This window comes from Trichosurus vulpecula, chromosome 1 (assembly GCF_011100635.1).
Source record: "Trichosurus vulpecula isolate mTriVul1 chromosome 1, mTriVul1.pri, whole genome shotgun sequence".
NCBI classification, from domain to species: Eukaryota; Metazoa; Chordata; class Mammalia; order Diprotodontia; family Phalangeridae; genus Trichosurus; species Trichosurus vulpecula.
The window spans coordinates 541204450-541226287 of NC_050573.1; the positions used below are offsets into that span (position 1 = coordinate 541204450).

Genomic DNA, 21838 nt, shown 5'->3' on the forward strand with positions numbered 1-21838 from the left:
GAAAGCATCACTTCTATAAGCCTAATGTGAAAAATGAAAAGAAATTGTCTCTACTTGAAAGTCCATTTAAAGCAACTCACTTCAATATTTTGATCAACAGAGATTTGAGAGTGCCTTCAGACTAGAACAGAAGTTTGATTTAAGTGTCTCTGAAATGAAAAAAAAGTTTTCATTCTGAACTTAATACCAAATAAAATGGACATCTGTATACGAAAGGTAGGAGAGAAAAAGATTATACATAAAACTATGAATCTCTGCAGGTTCCTTTTCCTTTTAATAAGTATACTTTAAAAATACAACATGTAACTTTCAAAGCTGTCCAGTTTGTATGGGTTTCCTCCTGGTCTTCCTATTGTCTTCCATGCATTTCTAAAAAATTCTTCAATAATTCTCACTTTTTTTTTATTTTAGCAACTTTATCAGCTGCCTTCCTCTGCTTCCCTTCCTACCTACCACTGAAAATAAGAAAACTCTTGTGACATATATATATATATATATATATATATACACACACGCACACACACACACATATGTATATATATATATATACATACACACACACACATATATAAAATAAGCACAGAAATAAGCCAAGCAAAACAAAATAAACCAAACAAAACAAAATAAGCCAAACAAACTCTCACAGTGGCTCAGTCTGATACTGAATTTCTCATTCTAGTGCCCATAAAATTCCAGATTAATCTGACCAAAAGTTTTGGACATTCCTTTTCTCTCTTTGTGTGTTTTAAGATGAGCTGTAAATATTTAATAAGTGCAGGAAACAAAGGCACTTATGTATATTAAAGCTGTTATAGCTCTTTTCAGAAACAAACTAACACTTTATTTTAGTCCATTTTTGTGCAACAGGGACAAATGGGGTGATCTCATCTGATGGTGTTAGAACATTTACATCAGTGACTTGCTATCTCACCCAGACCTATTAAACACCTCACTGCTATCTAGGTTGGGCTCATTCCTCCAACCTGAAAAGACCAATAACACTGAAAGCTGTAGTCTCGAGTTGTGAGCTAACCTAAGCACATGAGTTTTCTTCCTTCATGTGTTGCTCTGCCAGCTTCCTTTAAGTGTGCTGCTACTCTTTGCTGTAGTTGCATTGGGAAAAGAGCTGGGTTAATTGTGACGTATTTTATCATCTATGTGTTTGCTTTAATATATGAGTACATATTATTTATTGTGGCTTATCAAGTAAACAGCTATATTTAAGATCTAAAAAGTGTTATTATTTGGAATAGCTGACAGTAGAGCTAGAAAAAATACTGGATGGGGGCTCAAGGGTTACTCCTAGGACCATAAGAGAGTTTGAGTGTAACTCTGGGGCAGTGATGATCTCTCTCTGAGAATTTAGACCCACTAGGCATGAAAGGAGGTTGGAGGAGCTCCAAATAAGGGGGTTTTCCTGTGAGGAAAGTATTTAAGATTTTATTTATGCATTAAATCCACTCTTCCTAACATTAAACAGTTCCCATACAAGTGAGGCATCACTCCACATAGTTAACAAAGAGATCCAAGTCCTCGAATCTATACTGTTCCAAATCCCCCACATGTACAAAAATATTTATAACAGTTCTTTTTGTGGTGGCAAGGAATTGGAAATCGAAGTGATGCCCATCAACTGAGGAATAGCTGAACAAGTTGTGGTATATGAATGTAATGGAATACTATTGTGCTATAAGAAATGATGAGCGGGCAGATTTCAGAAAAACCTGGAAAGACTTACATGAATTGATGCTTAGTGAAGTGAGCAGAATCAGGAGAACATTGTACATAGTAACAGCAACACACTGCAATGACCAACTTTGATAGACTTAGCTCTTCTCAGCAATGCAGTCATCTAAGACAATTCCAAAAGACTCATGATGGAAAATGCTACCCACATCCAGAGAAAGAATTATGGAGTCTGAATGCAAATCAAAACATACTATTTTCTCTTTTGTGTGTGTTTTTTCTTTCTTGTGGTTTTCCCTTTTGTTCTGATTCTTCTTTTACAACATGACTAATGTGGAAATATGTTTAATATGACTGTACATGTATAGCCTATATCAGATTACTTGCTGTCTTGGGGAGGGGGAAGAGGAGGGAGGGAGAAAAAAATTTCGAACTAAAAAGCTAATAAAAGCAAATGTTGTAAACTATCTTTACATGTAATTGGAAAAAATAAAAAATACATCTTAAAGCTGTTTCTTCATATACGTGTATGTTTTAGTAGTTCATGTTAAAACATATTCTTTTTCTAATTATATTAGCTATCAAAATGTTCATCCCACAAAAGCAGCAATATGCCACATTCTCTATTAATGTACATTTATTTCTTTGTACAAAGACACTTTTCTTGCCGTTTTCATCATTAATTGCTTCTTATGAAAAAAGGCCTTAAAAAGACAGTGTTATTTTACACATACACTAAAGGTTAAGACTTTGCTCATAGGACAATTCCTTACTTGGAGCCCACTTACTCTTATTTTATATACAATTCTAACAAGCTTGGTTATCTTCAAGCCCAGGGGATATTAGAAGCAGGAAGAATTTTCTCTAGTCAGGTGCCCTAAAAGGACTGAGAAGTGACAGCTAGCAGTTTACTGGTAAAGAAAGATGCTTTTAAAAAAGCTCATAAACACAGCAATCTGGGTCCATTTGTGTGCAGGCAAACCGTAGTCACACTTTAATAGACCACATTACGAGTTCCTAATGATGACTTTGAGTCACTAAGAAAAGGTTAGATTATGTCAAGGGATATAGATTAGATTTTAAATTTGTAGGAAAAATTGAAACGTCCTTTGAGATAATCTAGGCCAGTTCTCTCATTTTACAGATGAGAGAATTGAGAAATAAGGGAGTTAAATGATATTCAGTTTATATGCCTTAGAAATATTTACATCCAAAATTGCTAAAATAAGGTTTTTCATATTTAAAGGGAATAAATTCTCAGCTACAGGAAAACCTTAAAAGTTCTTGACAGATGAAATTTTACTTGGTTTTCTTATGTTAAAAAACCTTGCTATGACACTAAGGTTGAGAAATAGGAATAACACTCACGTTATATGTTATCTGTGTCATAGCAAACTTCTACTGTTAGGTTCTGTGGGCACTAAGATTCAGTTTATACAGACACTAAAGCTTTATTAGTGCAGATTTTTTCTAGCTCCTTTTAAAAAATTAGTATGTGCGGTTATTATAAACTAGCCATCTCTACTGTTATTTCAACAATCATTGGGAATATTATGGGTTCTCCTTAGCCTGAAAATTGGACCAAGATCCCTTGGGCAAAAACTTCTTTTAACTAAGGATATACTTAGGAATCTTAAATGTCCAAATGAAGCAATCAGGACCCACAATGAGGAAACTGCTTAGTTACTTTCCATAGGTCTGCCAAAACTTCAGAGAAAACTCTAGGGTAAGTCTCCATGTAAACTTTAAGTCAAAGCTACTGGATTATCACATTCAAAAGCCTAATGTTACTATTAATTTTTCCCTCTCTTCCTTCCCTTCTATTCAGTGAGTTACCAAGCCTGACTGTTCTTTTATAATACCTTTTACATTTATTCCCTCTTGTATATTCCCAATACTATCACTAGAGTACAGATGTTTATTTTAACCTGCCTGGACTAATGCAGTAAGTTTTCAGGCCTTCTGGCCTCCACTTAGTTCCTCCTACCACTGTGAATAGTGTTTTATTATCCTTAGTGTACTATAAAGGCCCATAAAGTTTTACCTGGATATTATCTCCACAGAGCCTAATATCTGGCAGGTACTTTGATGACATTGAGATGAATTCCTCAAAGCTCAAGGAGTTTAAAATATCTGACCTCTAAATTCCCTTACAAATTTAAATCTATGATCCTATAATCCTGTCTTGTTTTGTTCTCATTGAGTTTTCCCAATCTTTTCCCATCCTCCCTTGTCTACTTCTTTTCCTCACCGTAATTTTCCCTTTTTACTAATGTCTGTTCAAAATTTATGACTATATATAATAAATCTGTATAAACATAACCTTTTCTCAAGTTAAGATAATTAGGTCTGGTAATTTCTTTAGTAATGTGATGGCCAATAACTTAAAAATTAATATACCAATAATTATGGCAAGACAAATGTACTCTTATAGTCACTGGAAAAGCAAGATTAAATCTGCTTAATTAAAATTGTGTTTTACTTCAATAGTGTTAAGTCAACATTAAGCTGTCCCTGATACCTTGTCCCTTTTCACCTCTGCCTTTTAGGGTCCTCAGCTTCCTTTAAGGCTCAACTCAGGTGCTATCTCCCAATAGAAATCTTTTCTTATTTCTCTAGTTCTAAGTGCTCTCCCTCTCCTCAAATAATCTTACATTTATGTTTAAATGTTATATACCTCTAGTGAAATAGAAGCCCCTTCAAAAAAAGATTACTGCATAAAAGGTCTTTCTGCCTCTGTTCTCTTCACTGACTCCCTCCATCCCATCCAACACATCCCTCATACTGGCCTACAGACCAATCTTCCTTATACAAAGAAGGCCAGTCATGTCACTGCTCTGTTCAAAAATCTTCAGTGACCCCTTAAGGCCTACCCAGGAAAGTTTAGACTCCTTTGCCCTACAATTTAGTCCTTCACAATCTGGTACCTAAGTGCCTTTCGGGCCTTATCTCCTATTGCTCCCTTCTATTCACTTAAAGTTTCAGCCAAGCTAGATCATGATCTGTCTCCAAACATGCCCATCAGTTTCCTCCCTTCTTGCTTTTGCTCAGGCCATTTCCAGCCTTCGAATGTACTCCTTCCCTCTTGCTGGATGAATGTCTATGAGTCCTATAAAGCCCAACTTAAATGCCACTTTTTCAACCCTTCTTGATCCTTTTGGTAATGGCTGTTCTCCTTGGACCTCATGCAGCACTTTACTTTGTACCTAATTCGTTTATTATGAAACACTATATTATAGATGTTTTTATGTCCCATTGTCTCCTGAACAACATGGAACAATGGAATGTGTCTTGGATTTGGAGTAAGGAGGCCTGGGTTTGAATCCTGACTCTAACACCACACTTGTGTAGTTATGAAAAGAGGAGGCTGAACTGGATGACTTCTTTCTCTGGTCCTTTCTAGGTCTACATCTATGAGCCAAGACAATTAAGTTCCATGAGAGTGGGGTCTCATCTAAGCTTTAGATCTCCTCGACTGCCTAACTCCTGTCACCTGGGCTGACTGAAGACTATCTTATACAGAAACTTCTGGGAGCAAAGAGGGTTGATGTATAGGGAAAGACAAAACTGTAACACAAAAAGAAGTGAGCAATACCTACTGATTGCTTGACATATAAAATGACCTGGTAAAAGTAGTTCTTTGTTTCAGATAAGCCTATCCTACAACAAAAAATAAAAAGCTCCCTGAAGATTCTCTGATTCTCCATGATGTCATCAAGGTTTTTGCTTCTCTACATACAATGATAGCCCCCAACATGGGAGTAGGGTAACTATGCACCATATATATGTATGGATGTATGAAGAATAAATGTATTTTTACTTATTTATAAATCTCTGTGTATGTCTATATATGTCCTCAGTGTGCTAGGATCAATTGTGCTTCATATTTAAAAGACCCACGTTAGTTTGTACAACAAATTACAATGATCAGATATTTACTTGCATTTGTTTTATTTCTTCCTTTCTCTGGTCTCTTGACAATGGCTAGTTTGGGGCACTGCTGATTTTAAAGCCAGCAAAGAGTTTAATGTTGCTTCATCCCTGTAGGAAAGATTAAAAATACTATTACATACCTGTGGACAAATAAACCCTGCCCCGTACATGATGCTCCTCACAGAAGAAGAAAAAGCATCTTTGGGGATGAGGTTATCTGCAAAGATCATCATGAAGTTGCTGAAGAAGGTTAAATGAAAGACCTGGAAGAAATTCATTGCCAAGAAAAGCAGAAAGTTTTTCTGGGTTAATATCTCTCTGGTCAACAAGATGACTGACGCCCAGGAGAGTTCCGATTTACTCTCTGAGATATTGGTTTCTCGAGGGCTTCCTTTAAGTTCATAGTGACTTATACTGTAAATACCAGTATAAAAAAGGCAGGCAGTAGCAAGAACAGCAATGACAATGGACAAAGCCTGGAAATGGAGTAAATTTTCCATGTTATCAGAGATAAGGCCAACAAAAAGTATGCTGGTAGATCCCACTAGTGATGCCACTTGGTTATATTTAACAAGCCGAAGTCGGCTCTCATGTTGAGTGGAAATCTCTGCAAAAAGGGCACACTGGGCTAGCTGTACAAAAGTCAACATGCCATCAAAAGCACATAAAGATACCACAAGCTGAAGCCCGCTAAGCCAGTCACCTTCTTCGTAGTGTTTCCAAGGGAACCAAGGAAGTAAGAAAGCCAATGCATAGAAAGGCGCACCATACAAGATAGCAATCTGACGTTCTGAACAACAAGATGCCTTGGCGTTGTCTTGAATATATCCAAAAAGAGGGTCATTAAGAGCATTCCAGATCATAAAAATCACCTAAAAGAAAGAAAAGAACATGAAGGATTGTTCAATCAATACAGAAATAAGCTAAAAGCAGCCCAAAACTTTTTTTTTAATGTAATCGAGTATTTGTTTAGATTGCATGCCTGGTGGCACAGCAGATGCCAGAGATGTCCTGGAATGGACAGCTGGGTGACTTAAGAATTACCTAAAATACAAGGAGTCTCAGTCGTCTTGTGCATTGATCAATAAGGTAAAAGCTGTTTTCTAGCAATTGTCTCTGTGATTTGGGCCAGGCTACTTCTCTTGAGCCTCTGGGAAACAGTGAACCATGAAAGGCACTTGTAGCAGAAAGAACGCTCAACTGAAAGCCAAAAGATGTGTGCTTTAATCACATCTCTGACACTAGCTGTGTGACCCTGGGTGAGAAAAAGAATGTTTTTGTTCCTCAGTTTCCTCATCAGTAATGAGAATAGGCTGAATCAGATCATCCCCAGGGCCCCTATAACTCTGCATTTCCAACAAATCAAAGTAACACCAAAATGTATCAAGTTTTTATTCAGAACCAGCAGGGGGCATGCGTGTTAAAACTGTAATATCCCTTTGAGATCCATATTGATGTAACTAAGGCATTAACAACCTTGTTCTTCTATACCTCTACCAGGAAAATTAAGACACCAATCTTTGCTTCCTACAAAGGAATCATGATGCTATTATCAGAAATGAATGCCAAACTTTGTGACAGTTTCTGCCATTCTAAATTTTAAGGGTCTTTTCTCACGTACTTTATCCACCTTCTGATGAATGTGCCATAGCTATTAACAGTTTCAACACAAGTTATAAATATCTATAAATAGCCCTATAAAAGTAACACCTTAATTATCTAGCCTTATGAGAGAAAGAACTATACATAAATGATATTCTAATAGCTGTTAAACTTTTTCATTTTATCCATTTTTGATGAAAATTCACTATACACTTACCTTCTGCTTAACAGATTTTTTTGGTTCTAACTTCGATTAGCATAGGAACTTTCAGTGAGGAAACTCAATTATTGAAGAACTAGGGCACTAAGAATTTAAGTGACTTGAGGGTCACAGAGCCAGTATTTCCCAGAGTGGGGGCTTGAACTCAGATTTAATTCAGAGTCCAGCTCTCTAATCACTACACTAGACTCCCTCTCAAACAACATATATTGAACATAATTCAACCTTTTCTTGATTATTAAACATCATTATTGTAAATATGTATTATTATGCAGGATAAGACTATAGTTCTATGTAGTCTGGTTTTCTGTTTGTTTTTGTAGTTTTGTTATTTTGCCATCTCCCTTGATGCCTGCCTCCTGAAACCAATCCCTAAACCCAATGCCTTCTAGTTTGCTATTTCTAATAAGCTACATGCAGGGGAGCCATATAATCAAGGTTTAAAAAAAAATAAAAAGCTTATACTAAGTAAGAGATGATAAGGCTCTAAAGTCAGGGGTGGCTTTGGCAATCTGATGAAACCCTCTTCTCAGAAGAATGTTTTTAAATGCATAAAATAAAAAACACAATGTTATAATGGAAACCAATTATACTGAAATACAGTTATAAAATTTTTTTAAAACACACTTTTGGAACCTAGGTTATAAAGGCTTGGCCTTATGATTATTTTTGGGGGGGTGGGGAGGGGAAGGCAATCAGGGTTAAGTGACTTGCCCAGGGTCACACAGCTAGTAAGTATCTTAACACTAGATTTGAACTCAAGTCCTCTTGACTTCAGGGCCGGTGCTCTATCCACTACGCCACCTAGCTGCCCTAATCTTGTGATCATTAAAAGAATGAAATTTTTAGTTATAGTACAAAGGCTTTGTAAGAGTGGTTTCTTTGGTGGGAGGCCTTTTTCTTTCTTATTTTTGGTTTCATATATTACCAACAGGAGTAAACTGCTAGATGACTTACTGGCAGATGGATGGGTTGTTATCGTTTGTAAACATCTGTGTGTTTATGCCAAGCAGTTCAAACCTGTTTGATGTACAATGAACATTACTATTCACTCGGCAAACATCTTTATTCATCCTACACAAGTGGGTAATTACTTTTTAAAAACACTGCCTTATACTACCAGTTATGGAATTAACATTTTATAACTTGAAGATTCCACAGCTAAAGGATTCCAAACTGCTTTCCATATTATAGACAAACTCCTACAGACTTTCAGGGAATAGCTCACTGACATGCCCCATTATTTACTGCATTGCTATGGAGGAGAAGCAGCTCTTTCTAAAAGCAAAGGACCACAAGGGAACTCTCTTACCTGAGACTGGTGAAAGGCAGCTTCTGAAATCTTGTATTGCTTCAAAAAAAGCTGCATGTAGTAAAAATTAAAGACCGTGTTCATCATCCCAGTCCCTAGGGTAGTCATGGAATATGCCAGAGCATTGGCATGAATTCGTACAAGCTTCATTTTCCATGCAGAGGATGACTTCTTCCCTCTGTGATAAACAAATGTAAAAAGACTGTCATTCTACATGTTACTAAAACTATTGCAAAGGCTGTGTAGTTAATAAAAGCATATAATTTCAACTGATTTAGTACAAGACAATATTAAAGAAAAAATTAGTATGGGCATCTTACAGTAATTGAAACTGACTAGTGAAGTCTTTTTATTTATTTATTTTATTTGACATATTTAGTTTTCAGCATTGATTTTCACAAGAGTTTGAATTACAAATTTTCTCCCCATTTCTACCCTTCCCCCCACTCCAAGATGGCGTATATTCTGGTTGCCCTGTTCCCCAGTTAGCCCTCCCTTTTGTCACCCCACTCCCCTCCCATCCCCTTTTCCCTTCCTTTATTGTAGGGCAGGATAAATTTCTATGTCCCACTGCCTGTGTATCTTATTTTCCAGTTGCATGCAAAAACTTTTTTTGTTTTTTGTTTTTTTGTTGTTTTTGAACATCTGTTTTTAAAACTTTGAGTTCCAAATTCTCTCCCCTCTTCCCTTCCCACCCACCCTCCCTAAGAAGTCAAGCAATTCAACATAGGTCACATGCGTATCATTATGTATAACCCTTCCATAATACTCATGTTGAGAAAGACTCACTGTATTTTGCTCCTTCCTAACCTATCCCCCTTTATTGAATTTTCTCCCTTGACCCTGTACCCTTTCGAAAGTGTTTGTTTTTGATTACCTCCACCCCCATCTGCCCTCCCTTCTGTAATCCCCCCTTTTTTATCTTCTTCCTCCTTTTTTCCTGGGGGGTGAGATACCCAATTGAGTATGTATGGTATTCCCTCCTCAGGTCAAATCTGATGAGGGCAAGATTCACTCATTCCCCCTCACCTGACTTCTCTTCTCTTCCTAGAGAACTGTTTTTTCTTGCCACTTTTATGTGAGATAATTTACCCCATTCTATCTCTCCCTATCTCCCTCTCTCAATATATTCCTCTCTCATCCCTTAATTTGATTTGATTTCTTTTAGATACCTCCCCTTCATCTTCAACTCGCCCTGTGCCCACTCTCTCTCTCTCTCTCTCTCTATATATATATATATATATATATTTAATATATATATACACACACATACATACACACTCACATATACATATATATAAAGATATATGTATGTATATATATATATATGTATATATATGCATATTTCCTTCAGCTACCCTAATACTGAGATCTCATGAATCATACACATCATCTTTCCATGTAGGAATGTAAACAAAACAGTTTAACTTTAGTAAGTCCCTTGCAATTTCTTTTTCTTGTTCTTTTTCTTGATTACCTTTTCATGCTTCTCTTGATTCTTGTGTTTGAAAGTCAAATTTTCTATTCAGGTCTGGTCTTTTCACTGAGAAAGCTTGAAAGTCCTCTATTTTATTGAAAATCCATATTTTGCCTTGGAGCATGATAGTCAATTTTGCTGGGTAGGTGATTCTTGGTTTTAATCCTAGCTCCACTGACCTCCGGAATATCGTATTCCAAGACCTTTGATCTCTTAATGTAGAAGCTGCTAGATCTTGGATTATTCTGATTATGTTTCCACAATACTCAAATTGTTTCTTTCTGGCTGCTTGCAGTATTTTCTCCTTGATCTGGGAGCTCTGGAATTTGGCGACAATATTCATAGGAGATTTCTTTTTGGGATCTATTTGAGGAGGCGATCAGTGGATTCTTTCAATTTCTATTTTGCCCTGTAGTTCTACAATATCAGGGCAGTTCTCCTTGATAATTTCTTGAAAGATGATATCTGGGCTCTTTTTTTGATCATGTCTTTCAGGTAGTCCAATAATTTTTAAATTATCTCTCCTGGATCTATTTTCCAGCCGAGCGGATTTTCCAATGAGATATTTTACATTGTCTTCTATTTTTTCATTCCTTTGGTTCTGCTTGATTTCTCATCAAGTCACTAGCTTCCACTTGCTCCAATCTAATTTTTAAGGTAGTATTTTCTTCAGTGGTCTTTTGGACCTCCTTTTCCATTTGACTAATTCTGCCTTTCAAGGCCTTCTCCTCATTGGCCTTTTGGAGCTCTTTTGACATTTGAGTTAGTGTATTTTTTAAGGTGTTGTTTTCTTCAGTGTATTTTTCAGTATTTTTTGGGGTCTCTTTTAGCAAGTCATTGACTTGTTTTTCATGGTTTTCTCGCATCATTCTCACTTCTCCTCCCAATTTTTCCTCTACTTTTCTTACTTGCTTTTCCAAATCCTTTTTGAGCTCTTCCATGGCCTGAGACCAGTTCATGTTTTTCTTGGAGGCTTCTGTTGTAGGCTCTTTGACTTTGTTGACTTCTTCTGGCTGTATGTTTTGGTCTTCTTTGTCACCAAAGAAAGATTCCAAAGTCTGAGACTGAATCTGGGTGCGTTTTCACTGCTTGGCCATGTTCCCAGCCAACTAACTTGACCTTTGAGTTTTTCAGCGGAGTATGACTGCTTGTAGAGTTAAGAGAACTATGTTCCAAGCTTGGGGGGATGCGCCAGCTCTGCCACACCAGCACTGCTCCTTCCCCAAGAACCCCCAACCCAGACTGGACTTAAATCTCCACCAGGCTCTTCACTCCTGCTCTGATCTGCCACTTAATTCCGCCCACCAGGTGGGCCTGGGGCCGGAAGTAACTGCAGCTGTAGTTCTGTAGCTGCTCCACCCCCGCTGCCCTGGGGGCGGTGGCTGAACCCGAACTTCTTCCACTCCCCCAGCTTTTTCCACTAACCTTCTCTGTTGTCTTTGGTGTTTGTGGGTTGAGAAGTCTGGGAACTGCTGCAGCTCACTGATTCAGGGCGGTAGAGCATGCTCTGCCTGGCTCCTGGTCTGGTTGGTCTGCACCGCCCACACTGGGCTCTGCTCTGCTCCCAGCTCCATGCAGGATAGACCTCACCCAAAGACCATCCAGGCTTTCCTGGGCTGGAGCCCTGTTTCCCTCTGCTATTTTGCGGGTTCTGCAGTTCTAGAATTGGTTCAGAGCCATTTTTTATAGGTTTTTGGAGGGACTCAATGGGGAGCTCATGCTAGTCCCTGCTTTCCAGCCCTAGTGAAGTCTTTATGCAAAAAATGTGATGCAAACAGAAAAGCATAGAAAGATCAACATGAAGTGATACAAAGTAAAGTAAGCAGAGCCAACAGAACAATATACACAATACGACTACAATAATGTAAACAGAAAGACCCACCAAAAAAAAATCATAAGTGAATGTAACAGAAATATGAAGAATAAGTAGTTTAAAAGAAGAGACATGGGGGGTAGAGCCAAGATGGCATCTGGAAAGCAGGGACCTGCGTGATCTCTCCCCCAGGTCCCTCCAAACACCTATAAAAATGGCTCTGAACAAATTCTAGAACTGCAGAACCCACAAAATAGCAGAGGGAAGCAGGGCTCCAGCCAAGGACAACATGGATGGTTGCAGGGAAGGGTCTATCACACCGTGCTGGGAGTGGAGCAGAGCAGAGCAGAGTCCAGAGTGGGCCACGGCTAGACTAACCAGACCAAGAGCCCAGCAGAACAGGCCCTAGTGCCCTGAATCAGTGAGCTGTGGCAGTTACCAGACTTCTCAACCCACAAACACCAAAGACAATAGAGAACGACAGTGGGAAAAACTGCAGGGACAGAGTGAGAGGAGTTCGCAGTTTGTCCACCACCCCAGGGCAGCAGAAGTGGTACAGCTCTGAGGCTGCTTACAGAATGATAGCTGCAGTTGGTTCCGGCCCTAGGCCCACCTGGTGGGAGGAATTAAGTGGTGGATCAGAGCAGGAGTGCAGAGCCTGCTTGGATCTGAGTCACAGTCTGGGTTGGCATTTCTTGGGGGAGGAGGAGCACTGGTGTGGTAGAGCTTGCTGTGTAGAAGTAGCTCTGAAAACAACAGCACAGCCCCCCCCAAGCTTGGGACAAAGTACTCTCTACTCTACAAGCAGTCATACCCTGACAAAAAGCTCAAGGGTCAAGTAGTTGGCTGGGAACATGGCCAGGAAGCAAAAACACTCTCAGATTCAGACTCAGACTTTGGAATCTTTCTTTGGTGACAAAGAAGACCAAAACATAGAGCCAGAAGAAGTCAACAAAGTCAAAAAGCCTACATCAAAAGCCTCCAAGAAAAACATGAACTGGTCTTAGGCCATGGAAGAGCTTAAAAAGGATTTGGAAAAGCAAGTAAGAGAAGTTGAGGAAAAATTGGGAAGAGAAATGAGAGTGATGTGAGAAAAACATGAAAAACAAGTCAACAGCTCACTAAAGGAGACCCCCAAAAATACTGAAGAAAATAACACCTTAAAAAATGGACTAACTCAAATGTCAAAAGAGCTCCAAAAAGTCAATGAGGAGAAGAATGACTTGAAAGGTAGAATTAGCCAAACGGAAAAGGAGGTCCAAAAGACCACTGAAGAAAATACTACCTTAAAAATTAGATTGGAGTGAGTGGAAGCTAGTGACTTGATGAGAAATCAAGATATATAAAACAGAACCAAAGGAATGAAAAAGTGGAAGACAATGTGAAATATCTCATTGGAAAAATCACTAAGGTGGAAAACAGATCCAAGAGAGATAATTTAAAAATTACTGGACTGCCTGAAAGCCATGATCAAAAAAAGAGCCTAGATATCATCTTTCAAGAAATTATCAAAGAGAACTGCCCTGATATTCTAGAGCCAGAGGGTAAAATAGAAATTGAAAGAACCCACTGATGACCTCCTGAAAATGATCCCAAAAAGAAAACTCCCAGGAATATTGTCACGAAATTCTAGAGCTCCCAGATCAAGGAGAAAATGCTGCAAGCAGCCAGAAAGAAACAATTTGAGTATTATGGAAACACAATGAGAATAATCCAAGATCTAGCAGCTTCTACATTAAGAGATCGAAGGGCTTGGAATATGATATTCCGAAGGTCAATGGAGCTAGGATTAAAACCAAGAATCACCTACCCAGCAAAACTGAGTATCATGCTCCAAGGCAAAATATGGGCTTTCATTCTCAGTGAAAAGACCAGACCTGAATAGAAAATTTGACTTTCAAACACAAGAATCAAGAGAAGCATGAAAAGGTAAACAAGAAAGAGAAATCATAAGGGACTTACTAAAGCTGAACTGTTTTGTTTACATTCCTACATGGAAAGACGATGTGTATAATTCATGAGACCTCAGTATTAGGGTAGCTGAAGGGAATATACATACGTACATACATACATACATACAGATAGACACACACACACACACATATATATGCATTGACAGAGGGCACAGCGTTAGTTGAATATGAAGGGATGATATCTAAAAAAATAAAATAAAATTAATGGATGAGAGAGGAATATATTGAGAGAGGGAGAAAGGAAGAAATAGAATGGGGTAAATCATCTTACATGAAAGTGGCAAGAAAAAGCAGTTCTGTGGGAAGGGAAGATGGGGCAGGTGAGGGGGAATGAGGGAATCTTGCTCTCATCAGATTTGACCTGAGGAGGGAATAACATACGCACTCAATTGGGTATCTTACCCCACATGAAAGAAGGAGGAAGGACATAAAAAAAGGGGGGGACGATAGAAAGGAGGCCAAATAGGGGGAGGAGGCAATCTAAAACAAACACTTTCAAAAAGGAACAGGGTCAAGGGAGAAAACTGAATAAAGGGGGATAGGATAGGAAGGAGCAAAATATAGTTAGTCTTTCACAACATGAGTGTTGTGGAAGGGTTTTGCATAATGATATACATATGGCCTATGTTGAATTGCTTGCCTTCTTAGGGAGAGTGGGTAGGGAGGGAAGAGAAGAGAGAATTTGGAACTCAAAGTTTTAAAAGCAGATGTTCAAAAAAAAGTTTTTACATGCAACTAGGAAATAAGATATACAGGCAATGGGGCATAGAAAGCTATCTTGCCCTACAAGAAAGTAAGGGAAAAGGGGATGGGAGGGGAGTGGGGTGACAGAAGGGAGGGCTGACTGGGGAATGGGGCAATCAGAATATGCACCATCTTGGAGGGTAGAAATGGGGAGAAAATTTGTAATTCAAACTCTTGTGAAAATCAATGCTGAAAACTAAAAATATTAAATGAATAAATAACAAAGGAAAAAAAAAGAGACAAGAGAAGTCACTCTCACCTACTCTCAACCCCCTTTACAGAGGTGAGAGGTCCACAAGTGTACACTGCACATATTTTCAGACTTCTTCAATGTACCGATCAGTAATTTTTATTTGTCTTAAAAAAATACTTGATATATGTGATCATTCTCTGGGAGGGGGAGGGATATTGGGGAAAAGTACAGTGATATAAAAAATACCAACACATCAATAAAAACTTAACTTTTAAAAAAAGAGTCTTTACTCAGTTTTAACACATCTTAATTTGCATGTTGATTGCTCTGGAAGAACATATCTTGAAATTACTTTTCATATTTATAAAATCCAATTAGTAATGGTATGTGTGGTACATGGTATGTTTGTGACAATATACAAGCTGACTTTTTTTTTTACTGCAAATGTTGACAAAGACTATTACTATTTGCTACAGAAATTTAACTCATGTAAATCAGCCAACAAAGGGAAAAAATCAGATCAGTTGGCCTTGAAACCACTTTAGTCAATAAAAATTTGATTTACCTGCTAAGCAGACAGATGTGCGAGCTAAGAGTAACAGCAGTTCAGAATATAAACTCTTCTGTAAAATTTTATCGATGATGCCAAAAAGTTATGAGCAGTAATACCTCATAAAACAGGGACTAGTAGCAAAGGAAAAAAACAATTTTCAGAAAGTTTGGCAAGAGAGTCAATTCAATAAAATCATCCTTAGGGTTCATAAAGATGAAAAATTAAGGATCACAGACACTCTCAGAGACACGCCAAATGGGAAAGATTTCTCAAATTTTCTCTAAGAAATAGAGTTAGAATAGAATAGAAACATGTTAGCAACAAAGCTAACATGTTTGAACTTTGATATCAATTTGAATGTACTACATGATTAACAGAAACAGCATAAAGGAAAATAAAGATGGAAAGAGCAGGTAAAATAGTCAAGGATACACAGAGCTCTTCAACACTGAAGGTAACAAAGTTTTGAGACTGCTGTGGTGCTGTTTCTCAAGATATTCAAAAGAGGAAAGGATACAAAATATTTTGAAAAAGCAGGGATTTTATTCCTTTTTTAAATGGTCATGAGGATATATCATGAGGATGCCAATAACTGTCACTGATAGCTCTATTTTCTTATATCTACAAAAATCTTTATGAGAATTACTTATACAGGTATGAACTGCGTCCTTGAAATTATTGGGAAGGGAACTGGCAGGCTTTCACAAGTATTACATATTCTTTAGTAGACAAGATCTTTACAGTCACACGATAGAATGAAAGGTGCAAAACATATAAGATCTCATTGGGGAGGCATCATCAAGATGGTGTAATGAGAAAAAGCTTTTTTGCTTAGATCACCCAGATCCACAATGACTTAGAAAATGCACTGGACCAAATTCTGATTGGGAAAGTCAAGGAAAAGTCACAGTGATTCAATTTTTTTTCAGCCCAGGACATCTTAGGGAAACAGAGAGGTCTGTGGACACTGGCAACGGGGGCTAGCCAGAATGTAAAACAGCAGTGGAGGGGAAAGCATTCTAGCACAGAGGGATGGAGAAAAGGCCCAGATAAAGCACCAGAGCAGGAAGAATCAGGGCAAAAAGAAATCCCAGCAGACCCCTGAACTAGCGCTAGGTGCAAGTTGCCATCTAGCAGCTTTGTTGCTCATTACTTGCATCATTGCTCATCCAAGACACAGTTACAGGGAGGAGAGGAGCTAGTGAGTGTGGGCCCTAGCTATATGACAAGCAAGGAACAAGTTCCAGAAACACAGATGTGTGGTTCTGAGCCTAGTTCTAATCTTAGGCCAGCACATAAGCCTGCAGTGGAATAAGCACGGAAGGGCTCCCAGACCAAAGGGAGCCAGCACTCCTCATGGACCAACAGTGATTGAATCCAGCAGTAATCTAATGAAACCCAACCATGGACAAGCCAATAGACCCAAACCTGGGTCAGGAACTTGCAGAGCTCAGACCAGGAGACTCAGATTCCCTAGATCATACACTTCATTTTGGGAGATCTGAAAAGAAAATTAACAGCTTGGTAAAAGAGGTACAAAACTAATGAAGAAAATAACTCCTTGAAAATTAGAATTGACCAAACAGAAGGCAATGAATAATTCCATGAGAAATCTAGGAGTTATAAAACAAAGTCCAAAAGGCTGAAAAAAATAGAAGAAAATGTGAAATATCTTATAGTAAAAACAACTGCCCTGGAAAACAGATCAAAAAAACCATTTAAAAATCACTGGACTACCCGAAAGCCATGAATAACAACAACAAAAGTCTAGATAACATATTTCAAGAAATAATGAAATAAAATTGCCCAGATATCTTAGAACCAGAAGGCAGCAAAAAAGCTATTAAACTATGCTTATTCTTTGACCCAGCAATTCCACTCCTAGATCTCTACTCCAAAGAGATCAAAGAAAGGATTCATATGTACAAAAATATTTATAGTGGCTCTGTTTGTAGAGGGAGAGAATTGGAAACTGTGAGGATAACTATGAGGCTGAACAAAATGTGGTGTACAAGTGTGACAATACCACTGGGCTTTAAAAAATGATGAAAGAGATGGTTTCGGAAAAATCTTGGAAGACTTACACTAACTGACACAAAGTGAAATGAATATAACCAGGAAAACAATGTATACAATGATAGCAATATTGCAAAGATAATCGACTTTGGAACACTTGGTGAACTCTGATCAACATAACGATCAATTACAATTCTAAAGAACAAATGATGAAATATGCTATTCACTTCCAGACAGAGAGTGGATGTATTCAGAGTGCATATTTTCTTGTCTTCTTTTCTTTCTTTTTTTGGACATGGTTAATTCAGGAATTTTTTTTGCATGATTACACATATTTTTAATGGATTTAGTTTTTCTTGTCTTCTCAATGAGTAGGGGAGAGAGATAATTCGGAATTAAAAATAAAATAAACTTGAATTTTTAAACAAGTGAAGAAGAAAACAAAAAGAACCAGAGGGAAAAGTAGAAATTGAAAGAACCCACTGTTCATCACCTGAAAGAAACTCCAAATGAAAATTCCCAGGAATATTATATTCAAAACCCAGAGCTCTTAGGTCATGGAAAAAAAATTCTGCAAGGAGCCATAAAGAAAGCTTTCAAGTACTACAGAGTTGCAGTCAGGAACATACAAGATTTAGCAGTCACCACTGTAAAAGAACAGAGAGGTTAGAATATGATATTCTAGAAGGCAAAGGATCTAAGTTTACAATCAAGAATAATAATGACGAAGATGGCAGCTGGAAAGCAGGAACTTGCTTACGCGCTCCCCCAGGTGCCTCCAAACACCTGTAAAAAATGGCTCTGAACAAATTCTAGAGCTGTGGAACACACAAAATAGCAGAAGGAAGCAGGGCTCCAGCCCAGAACAGCCTGGATGGTTGCTGGGAAGGGTCTGTTGCACAGAGCTGGCAGCAGAGTGGAGCACAGCCCAGTGTGGGCATGCCAGGACCAAACAGACTGGGAGATGGGCAGAACAGGCCCTAGCGCCCTGAATCAGTGAGCTGTGGCAGTTATCAGACTTGTCAACCCACAAACGCCAAAGACAACAAAGTAGGTTAGTGGAAAAACTTCTAGATCAGAGTGAGAGGACTGCACCGTTGGCCCGGGGCCAGGGGGTGCAGCGGAGGTGGTGCAAGGTGGTACAGCTCTGCGGCTGCTTTCAGAGCTCCAGCTGCAGTTGCTTCCAGACCCAGGCCCACCCAGTGGGAGGAATTAAGTGATGGATCAGAGCAGGAGTGCAGAGCCTGCTTTGCCCGGCTTGGATCTATGGTCCTGGTTGGCGGTTCTTGGGGTAGGAGGATCACTGGTGTGGCAGAGCTTGCTGTGTAGAAAAAGCTCTGAAAACAACAGCATAGCCCCTCAAGCTTGGGACAAAGGACTCTATACTCTACAAGCAGTCATACCCTGACAAAAAGCTCAAGGGTCAAATACTTGGCTGGGAACATGAACAGGCAGTGAAAACACTCTCAGATTGAGACTCAGACTTTAGAATCTTTTTTTGGTGACAAAGAAGACCAAAACATACATCCAGAAGAAGTCAACAAAGTCAAATAGCCTACATCAAAAGCCTCCAAGGAAAATATGAATTGGTCTCAGGCCATGGAAGAGCTCAAAATGGATTGGGAAAGTAAGAGAAGTAGAGGAAAAATTGGGAGGAGAAATGAGAATGAAGCGAGAAAACCATGAAAAACAAATCAATGACTTGCTAAAGGAGACCCAAAAAAATACTGAAGAAAATTACACCTTAAAAAATAGACTAACTCAAATAGCAAAAGAGCTCCAGAAAGCCAATGAGAAGAATGCCTTGAAAGGAAGAATTAACCAAATGGAAAAGGAAGTCCAAAAGACCACTGAGGAAAATATTACCTTAAAAATTAGATTGGAGCAAGTAGAAGCCAGTGACCTTATCAGAAATCAAGATATTATAAAACAGAACCAAAGGAATGAAAAAATGGAAGACAGTGTGAAATATCTCATTGGAAAAACCACTGAGATCGAAAATAGATCCAGGAGAGATAATTTAAAAATTATTGGACTACCTGAAAGCCATGATCAAAAAAAGAGCCTAGACATCATCTTTAAAGGAATTATCCAGGAGAACTGCCCTGATATTCTAGAGCCAGAGGGTAAAATAGAAATTGAAAGAATCCACCAATCTCCTCCTGGAAAATCCCAAAAGGAAAACTCCTAGGAATATTGTGGCCAAATTCCAGAGTTCCCAGGTCAAGGAGGAAATATTGCAAGCAGCCAGAAAGAAACAATTTGAGTATTGTGGAAACACAATCAGGATAACACAAGATCTAGCAGCTTCTCCATTAAGGATCGAAGGGCTTGGAATATGATATTCCAGAGCTAAAAGGACTTAGGATTAAAACCAAGAATCACCTACCCAGCAAAACTGAGTATAATACTCCAAGGCAAAATATGGACTTTCAATAAAATAGAGGACTTTCAAGCTTTCTCAGTGAAAAGACCAGAGCCGAATAGAAAATCTGACTTTCAAACACAAGAATCAAGAGAAGCATGAAAAGGTAAACAAGAAAGAGACATCATAAGGGACTTACTAAAGCTGAACTGTTTTGTTTATATTCCTACATGGAAAGATGATGTGTGTAACTGATAAGACTTTTCTCACTATTAGTGTAGTTGAAGGGAATATACATAGACAGAGGGCACAGGGTGAGTTGAATATGAAGGGATAATATCTAAAAAAATAAAATCAAATGAAGGGATGAGAGAGGAATATATTGAGAGAGGGAGAAAGGGAGAGATAGAATGGGGTAAATCATCTCACATAAAAGTGGCAAGAAAAAGCAATTCTGTTAGGAGGGAAAAGGGAGCAGGTGAGGGGGAATGAGTGAATCTTGCTCTCATTGGATTGGACTTGAGGAGGGAATAACATACACACTCAATTGGGCATCTTACCCCACAGGAAAGTAGGGGCAAGGGAATAAAAAACGGGGAACGATAGAAGGGGGGGCAGCAAACGCTTTTGAAAAGGGCCAGGGTCAAGAGAGAAAACTGAATAAAGGGGGACGGGATAGGATAGAGGGAAATAAAGCCTTTCACAACATGAGTATTGTGGAAGTGTTTTACATAATGATACACGTGTAGCCTATGTTGAATTGCTTGCCTTCTTAGGGAGGGTGCATGGGGAGGGAAGAGGGGAGAGAATTTGGAACTCAAAGTTTTAAAAGCAGGTGCTCAAAATAAAAGCTGTTTTTGCATGCAAAAAAAAAAAAGAATAACAATGACTTTGGAAATCATCTTATCATTATGAGGCAAAGCATAAAACAGGGAAATATATTATTGATATATGCATATATGTGTGTATGTATGTATAAATGTACATATATATACATATGTGTGTATGTGTATGCATATTTTTTCCCAACACAGAAAACATTTCAGAACGAAGTCCAAATGCAAGAGAGATTCTCAATAAATGATGAAGTCTTCCAGATTGGCCTTTTTGGGGATGCCATATTTCTGATTACATTAAGCCCTTGAAAACTGTAGAGCTTCCTGAATGAAATCTATAATTACTCACAAGAGTGATTATAATCACCCACATAAGAAAAATCAAGTGGATGAGGAATGTCTACTGTCCATACTATGATATACAACTAAGAGAATTAGTACATTAGAGTTTGTGTGCATCTTAGTCACTAGGCCCCAAAATGAATAGTTGATTTATTTCAGATATTGTGCAGACTGCAAGATTTTCCCTGTCACAAAGGACAAAACCCTGCCCCCTTGTCCTATCTCTACTCAGGTCTAGCCACACCTCAACTCTACATTACCCTACCATCAGACTCCTCCATTCCTATTTTTTTTCCTACATTCCTAATGACAGGTGTGGGTGAAAGTCACAAGACTATGCCGAATGAATCAACTAAAAATTTATGTTTATTTAATCTCAACTGGCACCTTTCTGCAACAAGGCAACCTTTCTATTCTTCCCTAGTTGATTATCTCACTCCTACATCATCACACTGCATATCCCTTACTAAGAACAGTTTGCGGAATTTGCCACCCACTTGTCCCCACAAAGGTATCACATCTCTTTGCTCTTGAATATAGTAGTCCTATCTTGTTCTGAACCTTCTCTTTGTGAGCCTATTATGTCACCTATCTGTATTAGGAGGGCAGAGTTTATAATCTCAAAGAGGATCATAAACATGTCTGACAGGTTCGGAACCGCCGGATATAAGAAACTCTCAAAGTAGAAGGCAGAAGAATCAAAACATATATTTAGGCTCCACAGTAACCAACCCATGAACCAGCATCCCCACTTTGACATATTAATGAAAAGT

General features: G+C 38.4%; 1 protein-coding gene across 1 annotated transcript in view; it reads right to left on the reverse strand.

Annotated features, from left to right (window-relative positions):
- Nucleotides 1-21838, reverse strand: part of LOC118834881 (transmembrane protein 180-like) — a 76071-nt gene that overhangs the window by 36694 nt on the left and 17539 nt on the right. The window contains exons 2-3 of the mRNA XM_036742317.1: nt 8754-8931; nt 5760-6491 (exon numbers count right to left, since the gene is read on the reverse strand). Of these exons, the coding sequence (XP_036598212.1) occupies nt 5760-6491; nt 8754-8903 (882 nt within the window). The 5' untranslated portion in view covers nt 8904-8931. The remainder of the gene's footprint in view (nt 1-5759; nt 6492-8753; nt 8932-21838) is intronic.